Source organism: Hemiscyllium ocellatum, chromosome 30 (genome assembly GCF_020745735.1).
Source record: "Hemiscyllium ocellatum isolate sHemOce1 chromosome 30, sHemOce1.pat.X.cur, whole genome shotgun sequence".
Taxonomy (NCBI): Eukaryota; Metazoa; Chordata; class Chondrichthyes; order Orectolobiformes; family Hemiscylliidae; genus Hemiscyllium; species Hemiscyllium ocellatum.
This window is the reverse complement of record NC_083430.1, coordinates 22,647,157-22,663,103: the sequence shown is the minus strand read 5'-3', so window position 1 is coordinate 22,663,103 and position 15,947 is coordinate 22,647,157. Positions and strand designations below refer to the sequence as shown.

Below are 15,947 nucleotides of genomic sequence, written 5' to 3'. Positions count from 1 at the left end.
AGCATTGCTGCATCACAGCACCAAGGACCCAGGTTCGATCACAGCCTCTGGCAATTGTCTGTGTGGAGTTTGCACATTCTCCCCTTGTGTGTGTGGATTTACTCTGATTTCCTCCCACAGACCAAAGATGTGCAGGTTAGGTGGATTAGCCATATTAAATTGCCTATAGTGTCCAGGGATATGCAGGCTAGGTAGATTAGCCATAGGAAATACAGGGTTACAGGGATGGGTTTGGGGAGTGGGTCTGGATGGGTTGCTCTTTGGAGAATCAGTGTGGACCCGATGGGCTGAATGGCCTGCTTCCACACTGTAGGGATTCTAAGTGACTTGCTTGGTTTCCCTCAAATTATTGTTGTGTATTCCGCAACACTTTTTAAACTCTTTGGGTTGCAGTTTGCTCACAAGACGTCGCAATTAGAAAAACCTTTTGCGGTGTTTTTATAGTATTGGACAATCTTGGAACTCAATGTCCAAAAAAGCAATCGCACATGCTGGCAAGATTTAGTCGGACTCTGTGGCTTCTCAACATTCAACTTCAAAATTACAATCATTAAAATAATTCAAGTGGGCAGAAGTCAGCAGCAGGCCATTTTACTGCATGGGCACTTTCTTCACAGATCATTACTTCTCACCTCATCATGCATGGAATTTCTAAACACAGCTGGACATGGCAAAAATAAAGAATGGTGAAACAAAGGTAAGGCTGTAAAAATAAAACAGATCCTTTTGAACAATTGCTAGGGAACAATGGGACCAGACAGCATGACTCTGAACGATCAACATTTGCAAGGTCATGCCTCTGAGTCAGAGGGTTATTTGTTGAAATCCCACAACACAGGTCTGAATTTATTGAGACTTCAGTGCAATACTGAGGGAGGGCTGCATTGTCAGTCATGCTGACTTCAGGCAAAGATGATGACCAGAGGGTCAGCCTGCTCTCTCAGGTGGATGTAAACGATTGCTATCTTGAGGAAAAGCAGGGGAACTCTCTCCCCAGATGTTCTGGCCAATATTTGTCCCTCAAGCAAAGCCATTGGGTAATAGAATGCCTGCTCTGTTACACAGCAGTTTGTGGAATCTTGCTATGTGAAAACTAGCTTCTGTTAAAAGTGTCAGTACACTTCCAAAACGTTTCACTGGCTGTCAAGTATTTTGGAATATCCTGCGCTCACTGAAAATGGGCAAGTCCTTTTTGTTCTATTGTAGTGGGAATTCAAAAGAAAATCAGAGCTTTTCGAACATGTGCAACATCTTCAGCCTGTGGAGAAAATGTCAGGTAAAATGTCAGCTGAATGGGTCTACTTCATTCATACAGATCCCAAAATAAACATTGCAGATGACAGCTATGTTATTACTGTCACCCCTAAGTATACTTACAATACTTAAACGTCTCTTAAAATGACAGGGCTGGGATTTATCCAAAAACCTCACTGTTTCTTGTATTACTGGAGTCAGCTATAAAGATGCTTTCCTCTTTCATTTCAATTGTGTGTAATGGCACAATTGTAATTAGGAAATGGATTGGATGGTTGATCCTAAACTGAACCGTTTTGTAACTAATAATCACTTTACTGCAATTCAACCAACCTTTCTAATATCCTTAAAAACTCCTGGATCATGCAGGGTATTCATTTTCAACTGTTGCCTACAGGTGGCAGCACAGAATCACAAATTACTGAGAATGAACTGTGATTTTTGAGTGAGATATATAAAGTGCTGATGATTCCCTGAAAGAAAATACAGAATTCTGGCAGATGAGTGGTCAAAAAAATGTAAGATAATTTCTCAGACAAAATGAATGCAACTAATCCAAATATAAGAGAGTTTTGTTGCTATTGTGGCGCCATAGTCTTGCCAGACAATAGAGGCTGCTCGCTTATTAGAGAGGAGTGACTGGTGGTGATTTAACCTGAGGACTACCACACCTCAAGCAAGGGAAGAGGTTGAGAAGGAGAGCCTTTCATGGTAACCTCAAACAGGTGATGGAAATTGAACCCACGCTGTTGGCATCACATTGCTCTGCAAACTAACAATCCAGCCAACTGGGCTACAGTGTGGTAATTAATTACTAGCTCTCAAAACAAGGACGTCCCTCAAGGTGGTAAAGGTATCAACTCAACAGTAAAATCTTGGCTGTGTACGACATCATCAAATCCTGCCATGATACCACAGTATCTCTTGCTTTGGTCCAATACACAGGGTGACTCCAGATCTTGCCACTTGGAGATCTATGAAACTAATTTTCCAGCAGTGCTCAAATTTTCTGGCTTCGTAACAGTAGCTGTGGCTATTAAAGTAGAAAATTGCAAGTGGGTGGCAAGTAGCTCCTATCCATCCCATGATTAATAATATTGGCTTAGCTTTACAGTCAACAGTGAATGAACACACTCGCTGCTCATTTTACCTATACTTCACATGGGCACTGGGCTGAATTTTTATGAAGCTCATTGAAGCTGGAACAATGGCAGCGAGACGCACTTAATCCCCAGGCAGTCTCCCAGTGGAGGCAAAAACACATCTGGTTAAACCAGATAGTGGAAGGCGACTGACATGGGATTCTCAAACGTCAAGAGTGTAACAGTGAGTATATTTATGAGTGAATGTGTGTCTGTGTGTATGTGTGTGTGAGAGAGAGAGAGAGAGAGAGAGAGTGAGAGTGAATGTGTGTGTGATTGAGTGAGTGTGTGTGAGAAAGATTGCATATAATTGTGTGTGACTGAATGAGTGTGTGTGAGAAAGATTGTGTGTGACTGAGTGTGTGTGTATATGAGTGAGTGTATGTATGTGCATGATGTTTGTCCCAGCAGTGTAGGAGGTTGAGGGATGACCTCAAAACTTTGAGGGGTATACATAAGGTGAACAGTCAAGTCTTCTTCCAAGTTCCAAAAGTAAAGGGCATAGGTTTAAGGTGAGAGGGGAAAGATTTAAAAAAGACAACTTTTTCACACAGAGGGTGGTTCTTATGTGGAATGAACTACAGAGGAAGTGACAGGTGCAGGTACAGTTATAACATTTAAGACATTTGGACAGGTATGAATAGCATAAGTTTACAGGGGTATGGGCCAAAAGCAGGCAAGTGGGACTACTTTAGTTTTGGAAATTTGGTTGTCAAGGACAGGTTGAACCAGAGGGTCTGTTTCAGGGCTGTATGACTCTATGACTCTTTAAGATCATTATTGACCTGTGCTGGCCCACATGTGACTCTACATCCATCATAATGTTGCTGATTTGTAATGCCCCTGAAATGGCCTAGCAAGCCATTCTGCAAAATCCTCCTCACTACCAACTGGTGTGAAAATTGAGAGGGCTCTCCCATGCACAACTCAGAGAGTCATAGAGACCTACAGCACGGAGGCAGGTCCTTCGGCCCAAATTGGTCCATGCCGACCAACATGCCTGTCCATGTTAACCCCATTTCCTTGCACTTGGCACATATCCTTCTAAACCTTTTCTATCGATTTGTCCAAATGCCTTTTAAAGGTTGTTAATGTACCCGCCTCAACCGTTTCCACTGGCAGCTCATTCCATATGCATACCACCCTCTTGTAAAAAAAGTTGCTTTTCAGGTTGCCTTTTATTCTTTCCCCTCTAACCTTCACTGATACCCTCAGTTCTAGTCCTCCATTCCCCAACCCTGGGAAAAAGACTGAGTACATTCACCCTATTCATGCCTCTCATGATCTTCTACAACCTCTATAAGGCCCCCCCTCAGTTTCTTACGTTCAAAGTCCTGGTTTGGATGCTATGATGGTTCTACGTCCACCCTCTCCCTATAACTCAGGTCACTGAGTTCAGGCAACATCCTTGTAGTTTCTTCTGCACTCTTTCCAGTTTAATAACATCCTTCCTGTAGCAAGGTGACCAAAACTGAACACAATACTCCAAGTGCGGCCTCACCAATGTCCTGTATAACTGTAACATAACTTCCCAACTTCTGTCCTCAGTGCCTTGACTGATAAAGGCCTTCTTCACTGCCCTGTCTACATGTGAGTCCATTATCAGAGAACCGTGAACCTGAACTCCAAGATCTCTCCATTCCACTAGAGTCCTTAAGGCCTTACTGTTCACCATGAAAACTCTACCTTGATTTGACTTTCCAAAATGCAAGACCTCATACATATCTATATTAAACTCCGTTTGTCATTCTGGGCTCATTTACCCAGCTGATCAAGGTGCTGCTGCAATTTCTGATAACCTTCCTCATCGCCTAAGTAACAGATTGACAATGTCCCAGGTACCACTGTCACCATCCCTGGGAATGTCCAGTACACGCTGGCAGGACAGATCTACCCAGCAATGTGGATGCCAGTTTGATCCATTCTATGATGGGAGGGAGTGCAGTATACAGTTGGCAAGGAACTGTGCTGGGAGTCCTCAACATTGACTCCATGAATTCTCATGTAGGAGGGCAAAGCTGGGCAAGGAACCTCTTGCTGATTACCAAGTATTGTCACACCTCAGCTGCTGAAATAGTATTCCTCCATGTTAAACACCATTTGAATGAAACACTGAGGGTGGCAAAGGCACTGAATGTCGGGATCTTCAATGTCCATCACCAAGAGTGGCTTGGCTGCACCATGATTGACCCAGCTGGCTGGTCGCTAAAGGACATAGTGGTGAGACCGAGTCTGAGACAGGTGATGAAGGAACTAAGAAAAGGAAAATATTGACTTGACCTTGGCCTCACCTATCAGCTTGCCACAGAAGCACCTGCGCATGACAGAACTGTTACGAGTGACTAACCCACAGAAGATGATGTCTCGCCTTCACAATGAGAATAGGCAAAAGTGAGGACTACAGATGCTGGAGATTAGAATCAAGATTAGAGCGGTGCCGGAAACACATAGCAGGTCAGGCAGCATCTGAGGAGCAGGAAAATCAATGTTTCGGGCTCCTGCCTGAAACGTCAATTTTCCTGCTCCTCGGATGCTGCCTAACCTGCTCAGTGTTTCCAGCACCACCCTAATCTTCACAATGAGAATCCCTTACATTGTGAGGTGTGGCATGACCACCATGCTACATTTCAAACAGATTCAGCAAGTCAAACCTAGGCATCCATGAGGCATTGTGGGCCACCAATAGCAGCAGAAATGTTTTCAAACACTACTGAAGGTATGTCAGGAGAAGCACCAGGCATACCTAAAAATGAGATGTTAAATGGATGAAGCTGCAAAACAAAACTACTTGCCTGCAAAACACCAACAAGTAATTGTTGGAAGATCATGCAATGAATGGTTCTAGTCTAAGCTCGGCAGTGCTGTCATATGCAATTGTGAATGATAGTGGACAATTAAATAGCTAACAAGGATCCGCATACATCCTCCATAAACATGGAACCCAGTTCAGTTCAAAGAACAAGACTGAAGTATTTGCAAGCATCTTCAACCAGAGATATTGAGTGGATGATCCCTCCTGGCCAACTTCTGAGGTCCCCAGCATTGTAGATAACAGTCTTCAACCAATTTGATTCATTCCATATAACATCAATAAACAATGGAAGGCACCTGACACTGCAAAAGTTGGAGCCTTTGTGACATTCCGGCAAATATTGAAGGCTGAAATACTGAAGACATGTTCCCAAACTAACCACACCCCAAACCAACCTGTTTCAGTATGGCTACAACAATGATATTCACCCAAAAATGTGAAAGATTGCCCAGGAATCTCCTGTACAAAAAGGCAGGATAAATCCATATTGGCCAATTGCTGTCCTGTTAGACTACACTCAATCATTTAAAAAAAACATGGCAACTGGGCCACCATCAGGAAAGTGATTGAAAGGTTCATCAAACAGTGCTATCAAGCAGTACTTGATCAGCAAAACCTTCTCACCTTTACTCAGTTTGGGTTCTACCAGCTCCATGCAGTTCTGGACCTTATGACAGTTTTGGTATTCAAACCTGGACAAAAGAGCTGAATCCAGGAAGAGAGGCATGAGTGACTGCCCTTGACAATAAGGACTCAAGCATGGTATCAAAGAGCCCCTACCAAAGCTGGAGTCAATGGAAATCAAAGGCGAAACTCTCAAATAGGAATACTAAACACACAGGACGATGGTTGTGATTGTTGGAGGGCAGTCATCTCAGCTCCAGGACAGCTTCTCCGAGTATAGCCTTAGGCCCAACCATCCTCAATGGCTTCATCAATGACCTGTAAACTCAAAACTGGGACTGTCCACTGATAATTGCAAAGTGTTCAGTACAATTCATGACTCCTCAGATACTGAAGTGTATGTAGCAAAATCAGAGCAACAGTCAGACTTGGGCTGAGAAGTGGCATGTAATATTCATACCACATGTTTGCCCAGTAATCACCATCTCCATTGGCATTAAATAGCATTACTGTTGCAGAATTCCCTACCATTCACATCCTGTTGATTACCATTTAAGAGAAACTGGAACAGTCATATCAAATACCTTGGTATTTCACCAGGAATTTCACCAAAGAGCCTTAGACAGTACCTTGCAAACCCACATTCACTACCATCTGGAAGGATAAATGCACAGATACATGAGAATACCATGACCTTCAAGTTCTCTCCAAGCTACACACCATTCTGACTTGGAAATATGTCGCCTTTCCTTTACTGTCGCTGGGCTGGGTCAAAATCCTCAAATTCCCTCCCTCAGGCATTGTGGGTCATTCTATTGCACATGGACTGCAATGGTTCAAGGAAGCAGCTCACCATCACCTTCTCAAGCGTAACTAGGGATGGAAAATAAATGCTGCCTTAATCAGCAACCCCCATATCACATGAGCGAATAAAAAATTCCTTTGAAAAGCAGATCAACGTTTCACTAGGCTGATATCGGGGATGGCAGGATTGTCACATGAGAGATTGGTTTGATGAGACCTGTATTCACTAGTGTTCAGAAGAATGAGAGAGAATCTGATTTGAAATGTTTCAAATTCTAACAAGGCTGGACAGACTAGATGCAGGGAGGATTCTTCTCCTTGTTGAGGAGTTTAGAATCAAGGGTCTCAGGATTTGGGGTACGCCATTTAGAACAGTGATGAAGAAACATTTCTTTATTAGTAGGGTGGCCAAAGTATGAAATTCACTGCCAAAGAAAGTTGACATTTAGGTAAGAGACTGATCATTTTAAATATATTAGAGGCATCACAGGATATAAAGAGAAAGTGAGAATATCATGTTGAGATAGAGGGTCAGTTATGATCACACGGAATGGCAGAGAAGGCATGAAGGCATAGGAAGATCCATCTCCTAATCTCTATGTCTAGGAAGTCACCTCCTGTCTCCCCAGAGCCAGTCTACCATCTATAAGGCACAGGTCAGGTGTGTAACAGAATACTTTCCACATGCCTGGATGAGTGCAGCTCCAAAAACATTCGAGAAGCTCAATGTTGGTCAGAAAAAGAAGCCCACTTGATTGACACTCCCAACCATGACTTTCAACATTCACTCTCCTCACCAGTAACATGTGGCAGTAACAGTGTGCACCAAGTTTCTCTAGACAGTGCCTTCCAAAGTCACCACCAGAACCACCTAAATGACGAGGGGAATGTAAGTATGGGAAAGGTACCAGCTCTAAGTCACACACTCTCCTGACTTGACTGACATTCCTCCACTGACTCCAAGTCACAAAGTTGGGACTCCCATCCTAGCAACACAGTAGTTACAACATGAGGATGGCAGCTGTTTCAGATGGGGTCTCACCACTGCCCTCACAAGGGCAGTTAAGCACAGTGAACAAAAGATGTGTGGAAGTTCCAGGAGCAATTATACTAAATTTCCATAATGCATCAAATACAAGGGTAGTGCCTGAACTTCCAACATTATCAGGAGATTGAGAGTCAAAAGAATGGGTTATTATGTTACATCACTGTTTCACACAAAGTTTAGCAGCTTATGTACTTCTCAAAGTGAAAAGGGTCAGGGCTGTGAGTGGGACATTCCTTTTCTTGATCACAAGATGGTGGCGGCGGCAAGGTAAGATGTGTTCGGGCTCTGTGCCCATACGCTCCTGCTCAGCTAGCCAGCCGCATTCTTCTTTGTTCTTTTCTTTCTTCTTTTCCCTTTGTGTCAGAATTCACCGTTTCTTCTGTGCTGTGGCTGCTGTGGAGGAAGGCAGTAGCCAGGGCCTGCGGTGGTGACAGATTTGGGTGTGAGTTCCTCATGGCTGTCACTTTATTGGATGCTTCATTATCGTTGGGTGTGGTCTGATGCTCCTGGTGGCAGCGGTGTGGTGGCTACAGTGGTGGCGGGATGGTGGTTCTGTTTGTTCCTCGTGGCTATGAAAACAATGTGGTGGCTTTGGGCAGCGAGTGAAGTGGCGATAGTTCAAGCGATCTCTTCAGTGTCGGCGACTTGGTGGTCTGGTCTGTCCCTCCTTACCCTGGCTTCAGCGATGACAATGGGGTGGGTCCAGTCCAGAAATCCTCGCTTTGGTGGCCTCAAGGGGGGTGATGGCATTCCTTTGCCACTCCAGAATCCCAGGAGACATGGAGGGAACAAAAGATGAACTTTGTTCGAACTTTGTCTCAACACTTTCTTTTCTTAGTTTCTATAATTAAAATGACATCCAATTGTGATGACTTATCTCATTGTATTTTCATAAATACATGCGATGATAAATTGCTATGCTATTCTCTTCTGTTTGTTTTGTGTCAGTGACAGCATCAGCCATGCTAGAAATGTGCAACTAACTGGAGGTTAAAGCTCCATCTACACTGCTCAATGATATGCCTGGCCTCAGACTTGGATTGGTTGCCATCCCTTGAAAAACCGCCGTGAGCTACTGCCCATTCCCACAATGGTCATCGTCCCAACTTCTCTGAGAGAACCTGTCAAATGTCAGGCAGGATTATTGTTCGTTTCATACTACTGACATGCACAGAGCGGAAATGGGACAGATCCTGCGCAAACTCATTTTATCAGAGGTCCTCTCTCTGCCAGTTTTGGGATGTTCATATCCATTGTACCTGACCAGAATACAAGCCCAGTTCAAAACATGAGAGCATTTTATCCAGCATTTGCCAACTTATAGGCCTGTTATGATGAGGCCATTCCAGTAGGTAAAATTGAATGGCAGCCTGTAAATTTGAGATCATCAGAAAAAAAAATTGCAAGCACTTATTGTGATTTGTTTTATAGCATTACTCCCATTGTTTTGGAAGATTGTGAACAGATAGGTACCGATATGCACTGCATATTTTAACTGGCAAATTTAATTGAATATGCAATTCTGGCAAAAATTATGAATAAGTGCACTGATATGTGAGATATTCTTTTGCAATTAGCATCATGCAGAGATTGGTTTCCCCCAGAAACAGATAGCGTGTCCCTTGCAATCATGTGTTTACTGCCACTGTCCAGTAACTAGACTATCATTGCATGGCCAAATGCTAAAAAAGTAATCTGTTTTTAACAGGAATTGGATGAATTTACAAAAATTAAGAAAACTGGAAACTGCATTGGATGCAAAAGCAGTAGATATATGGGGAAGCGCATTAGTATTGATAAATTCTGTCTCACCCTATTCAGTTGGTTGAGATGAAGCATCAAATGTTCAGGGCAATTACAGAGAAACACAAGCACAGGCCATTTCATTGCCTTCCCCACTCATGAAAGAACATAATGCACAATTGGATAAGTCAAAAACTATTTCTCAAGCCAATAGATTTTATCTGGTTTACCAAGATAAAGGCATGATTTGACATTCCACTTGAATCACCAACAACAGCAATACAATGTCAGTAGTATCAATGAACCAGCTCAGAATTCACTCCCATTTTAAATGCACCAGTTTTACGGCAATAGCAGCTTATGTTTTTATGGTGTATATACACAGTTTTAAAATCCAGAGCTTCCAACCAGGTCCTATCCATAAGCATTCAAAAATTGTAATTTCAACCAATCATGCTGGTCCAGGAAAGATAGTCAATTGTTAAGTACTTTTGAAATGTTTTTCATAGGAAATGATATTTAATTTATGAAGAAATCACCTGAATTACACTAACTAAGCTATTAAATTATCCATTAAAGCTTTTTAAAAGTCATTTTCAATGACAAAATCAGATTATTTGCAGTTGGAGGATTGCTGCATTTCTTTATTAAACGATTTATTTCTGCTCATGAGGACTCTTTCAGCTATCTTAATAAAATTGCACCAAGTTATCAAAGCATTAGGATCATATCTTAAATGGAAAGAAGATAAAAGAAACAATTACGTTTTGTTACACCTATCAATTGTGTTGATTCATGAAAGAATGCATCTGAGATTATGCAAATTAATTTTAGTGCACTCTTAAAACATGAAGCTAATCAATATAATTTCAAGTACATTTTGAGTGCAATTTTCCAAACTGGAAACCTAGAGATTTATTCACATCTGCCACTATGTGGCTATCCATTTGCAGGAAGCATTGGAGCATTGGACTCATTGCAGTCCTGAACTTTATGGTGTGACAATACCATGGCTTTAAGAGATATATATTGTCTTGGTTTTTTTTGTGAGGGAAGGTTGAGACAGAGGCACTGAGCTTGTTTTATTTTTAAAGTTGGAGCAATAGACGCAGCCTGAATGAGTGGGGTCAAGCTCCCAAAGAACCAGAACTTTTAGTTTTAACTTTCAGTAGCAGTTGTGGCATCTTGAAGCTCTTATTCCTCTCTCAGTTACAGCTAAAAGCTGGAGTTCTTTTTCTGCTGCTGGAATTGCAGGTGAGGCAATTTACCTTACTGAATTTGCCTTTGTCAAAGGTGTTTCTATAAGATTTTACTATATTGGAACAGTTAATTAATGGTAGTTAACTTATGTAATATATTGTTAAGTATTTCAATAGAGTTACAGATAAGCTAAATATTTTATTTTTATTTTGTCTGTATTTGAACTGTAGTGCAAAAATAAAGTGAGTTTTTTCTTAAAGTCAAGTAGTTTGACCAATTGAATTTTATCTGGTATACAATGCCTTACATTTACATTTAAAATAAGAAAAGTTAGGGTCAAGGCTATTATCTTAATATATTTTGAGGGGGTTTGGTCTGGTCCATAACAATGGCCACCCACAAATGCAGAGCGTTAATGCTATCTCAAGTGAAAACCTTGGTTGTGATTCCCTTCCAAACTCCAGGGAGACATTGAGGTCAATTGTACCATCCCGTATTCCCCACTGAGTCCGGATAACTTTGCCAAGAGAAAGTGCGGACTGCAGATTCTAGAGATCAGAGTCGAGAGTGTGGTGCTGGAAAAGCACAGTCAGTTAGGCAGCATATAAGGAGTAGGAGAATCGATGTTTCCTGATGAAGGGGTTATGCCTGAAACATCAATTCTTCTGCTCCTTGGATGCCGCCTGACCTCCTGTGCTTTTCCAGCACCACACTCTCGACCCTGATAATGTCACCATCCAATGTATGAATTAAAGCTTCCCTACAAAAAATGCATCTTTTGTTTGTGAATTGGGTATGTCTCTCTAGATGCCATTCATCTGAAACATTCATGTCATTAGTTTATATCCTGACTATACAACAGATTTTGGAACCAAGGTTATGAAACCCAATGAACAAAAAAAACATGACAACAGATCCCATGCTGTTGGGATTGCATTAATCTTACTTTGAGCGACTTGGCTCACTGCTGCCTCCTGCACCTAACAATTTCGGATAGTTCTCATGCCGAGAAGCTCCTTTGGGTGACATCTTTGGGCTTGCATCAGAGTCTCCACTTTCATCATCGCCCATTGCTTTGATGTAGCTGCCACTGCGCATTCTCCGACAAGGAATTTCACCGTCTTTGTTCACTCCCGGATACCCACCACCCCATTCATCCTGGGGCACCTGAACAATCAATACAAAACAGAACAGATGCAGGAGTTAAATCAAGTACTGTGAGGAACATTGCTGACTGAAAGAATATATCTTTATGGAGCAAAATGGGCACTATATTCCCATCACCTCTTGACTAGTTATTTTTCATTTTACAACAAATTATATTTTGGTGTTACTTTAGCGACATGAATGCCTTTTTGAAAAGGTATGTAGGCAGAATGTCTTATTTGGTTTTGTAACAAGGACACTGATATAGCCCACAGTCTGGCTTTGAAAAAGATGTCAGTTTTTTTTGCCCTCAATCAGTGGGAGAAAATACCATTACAACAGGGAAACATTGTCATTAGTGTGATGCAAGCTTTTATAATTTTAACAGCCTGTTGATGCCCTGTCAGTACAGGCATCGCTTTCTGCTCTGCAGATTATTTGAACATATGCCGCCTTCCTTCATTTTCACTGCAGTAACATATTAAAATTCTTCATTTAGTAGTATAACAGGAGCATTTTCACCTTCAAGAGTACAGCACTTCTCGATGGTCCACCATCTTCTTCTCAAGGGCAAATACAGATGGTCAGCAAATTCTATCCTTGACAGCAGATGCCACATCCAAGAATGCTTTTTTTTTAGAAAAAGGAATGACTTTTTAAACCCTCTTATTACTGAAAACTCTTTATTTTTTTAATCCTGTTTAAACCTCTGGAAACTAACTTTAGCCGTGATCTCATTGCTGCTGCAAGTGAGCCAAGTCTAACAGAGCCAATTTATATACATCAGGAATCGACACAAAGCCCAGAATAGTCATCCTTGAAAATAAGGATCTAATTAACCAACATTAAATCTATGTTTCTGATTTCAGTTAGTGTATAGTTGTCAGAAGCAGAACGCAGACAAATATACACACATCAATCCAAAGTGGATCTACCCTACAATTATCCAAGTGATTTCAATACATCCAGATGTTTCATAGCTACATCCAAACCAACCACATGCAATTTTCAAATGCTTGTCCTTCCACTGGTCTGTTCTATTGCTTCTTGTTCATAAAGTAAACTTTATTACCACAGACACAAAGGCATTTATAAGAAACTTCTCTATATTAAGGAGGAGATAGTGGTGCTGTGGTAGTGTCACTAGTCTAGCAACCCAGAGGCTCAGGCTTAAGCTTTGGAAACTGAGTTCAAATCCTAATGTGGATTTCGCAAAATTTACGTTCAATTAGTAAATCTGGAATGTTAAAGCTTATCTCAGTAACAATGACAATGACAACCAGCATCAGCTGCTGTAAAGACTCACTTAGCTCATGTCCTTAAAGAAAGGGTATCCACCATCCACATGGCTTCAAATGTGGTTGACACTTGACCCTTAACAGCAACTTTGTTCAAGGGCAAAAGATGACATCATAGTTTTGGCCAAAAAAAAGTTGGACATTGATTACATGTTTGATTAAGTCAGAAATCCTGACAAAGGAGCAGTGCTCCAAAAGCTTGTGATTTCAAATAAATATGTTGGACTATAACCTGGTGTCATGTGACTTCTGACTTTGTCCACCCCAGTCCAACACCTGCACCTCCACAACATGTTTGCTTGGTTTTGCTTTTCAAACACTGTATTGGTTTGCCTCAGCTGCTGGTGATTTACTCCTGAATCAGAAGATTGTGGGCTTGAACCCTTGTGAACTTGATGATATGATCTAAGCTATCACTTCTGTGCAATAATAAGAATGTGCTACACTGTCAGCTGCATGCACGTTCAATTGTGATTATGCTGGTGAAACAAAAATATCGCAAATGAGAAAACATAAAATAAATGAGCAAGAATATCACAATGCTCTGAATTTTACAGGCAACTTTAATTCTCTGACACAACGTTTATACTGTATCTGACTGGAAAACCATCCATTTTATATCACTGAGAGGAACATTTGTTTCCAAATGCTGAATTTAGATTTCTACTTCTGTTGCTGTCTATTCTGACGATGGGACAACCTCTTCAAAAAAGGAATTCAAATTAAACAGTAATAAAAGCATAGCTTATGAAGTCTCAATATGTTTGTACAATCAAGCACTGTTGATTGATGATCTCACAGGAGCAATTGTTACAGAGCAGATATTCAGTCTGACAGTGGGCTCATCGAATGCAAGCGCTTTTTAACAGAAATCACTCTGGGTTAGACTTCCTTGCAAGCATATTATTTTCATACTAAGATTGATAATTCCTTTACTTGTACAGTATCAGTCTCCATATTTAAGAAAGATGTAAATGCATTGGAAGCAGTTCAGAGAAGGTTTGCAAGGCTAATACCTGGAGTAAGTGAATTGATTTATAGAGAAAGAACAATCTTGTATTCACTGGAGCTCACAAGAGTAAAGGATGATTTGTTTTAAAAACATAAGATCCTGTTGGTTCTTGGCAGGATGGGTTTGGAAAGGATGTTTCCTCTTGTGGGAGGATTTAGAACTAGGGGTCACTTCTTAAAATAAGTGTTGTCCATTCAGAGTAGAGTTAAAACTCTTTTGTTTACAAAGAGGTTTGTAAGTCTTTGGCAACAAAAACAGAAATTGCTGGATAAGCTCAGCAGGTCTGGCAGCAACTGTGAATAGAAATCAGAGTTATTGTTTTGGGTCCAATCACTCTTCTTCAATGAAGGAAGGGTTATCAGACCCAAAACGTTAACTTTGAGTTCTCTTCACAGATGTTGCCAGACCTGCTGAGCTTTTCCAGCAATTTCTGTTTTTGTTTCTGATTTACAGCATCTGGAGTTCTTTCGGTTTTTATTCATAAGTCTTTGGATCTGTCTTCCACCAGAGGCAGTGGAAGCAGAGTCTCTGAATACTTTTAAGATGGAAGTTAATGGGTTCTTGATATGCAAGGTGGTGAAAGATGATCAGGGTGGGCGGGAATGTGAAGTATTTGGATCAGCCAGGAATGTGGAGTAGGCTCAAAGTACCAAGTGACTTACTTCTCCTCCCAGTTTGGATGTGTGTATGTTCACCATGCGGGTAGATGCCTTCTTACACCTTTCAGTTGCAAATGTTGGCATCTTTTACATTTATATAGCACTTTGAACATAGCAAAATATCCCAAGGAGCATTTTCAAAGAAAATCCAACACTGTGTCTTGAAAAGAACTATTAAGACAGTTGACCAAAAGCTTTGGCAAAGCTGTAGGATTTTAAGTATGGCTTAAAGAGAGGGTAAATGTTGAGAAGACATTTCCTGTTATGGAGGCGTCTCAAACAAGGGGACATTGTTGCAGAATAAAGGTACACTTGTGTACAAGTGAGATGTGAAGGAATTTCTTAAAGAGGAGAAGAGAGTAGAAATTCTGGTATCGTTTACAAATGGAATTCTCAAGTTTGGGGATTATCCAGTAGAAGGCTACAACCATTAGTGAGATGAGGGGTGTGTTAGATGCCAGTATTTGCAGGGGGTAGGGATCTTGGAAGGTTGTAAGCCTAGGGAATGTTGCAGAGACAGGTTTGTTAAGACCGTGGAAGTCTTTGAACGTAAGGGTGGGGGGAATTCTAAAACTGAAGCATTGTCACATCTGAAGGTCACAGAGTACAGAGATTACAGACTAATGGGATTTAATTCAACGTTAGGATTGTCGATGAGTTCAAGCTTATGACATAGAAGATGAGAGGCTAGCCAGGACTAATTCGTTCTGGAAATAACAAGTCACTGGTGAGGGTTTGAACAGCAGACAGGCTCAGGCAGGGATAAAAACAAAGTGATGTAACAGAGGGGAGAAGTAGGTATTTTCGGTGTTGGTAGGGATGTGGGGCAGAGTTTTAAGGTGGAAATGTCTTTCCTCACATGAAGAGAGGATAAGGATTGCAACTCTTACTGATGTCAGCACTCTGTAGTGTTTAACACCCCTAGAGCTGTTAATGAGCTGGAGGTAGAATCTCTGCCTCTCACTCAGGAGGCGATTCAGCTTCAGAGAGTTGCTGGTCAATCTTACTGTCTCAGGGTCACCACTATGGATGGCAGTCACTGCTGGAAGTCACCTTCAGTTCAGGTTCAATTCCAGGAGGGAGACAGTATCTGGGGGCATGCTTTCGGGAGGAAATGAGTTGATTGGTAGACGAGTGTCAAACATTGTAAGTGGTCCAGTATTATAGTGAGATCTCTCCTCTCCCTACTTCCAGCCCAAGCAGAG

At 41.4% G+C, this 15,947-nt stretch overlaps 1 protein-coding gene across 3 annotated transcripts in view; it reads right to left on the bottom strand.

The window, feature by feature from the left end:
• The window catches only part of LOC132830138 (disks large-associated protein 2-like), a 297,766-nt gene that overhangs the window by 68,963 nt on the left and 212,856 nt on the right, over positions 1–15,947 (bottom strand). For all 3 annotated transcript variants that reach the window (XM_060847644.1, XM_060847645.1, XM_060847646.1), the window contains one exon: positions 11,574–11,794. In XM_060847644.1, the coding sequence (XP_060703627.1) occupies positions 11,574–11,794 (221 nt within the window). The remainder of the gene's footprint in view (positions 1–11,573; positions 11,795–15,947) is intronic.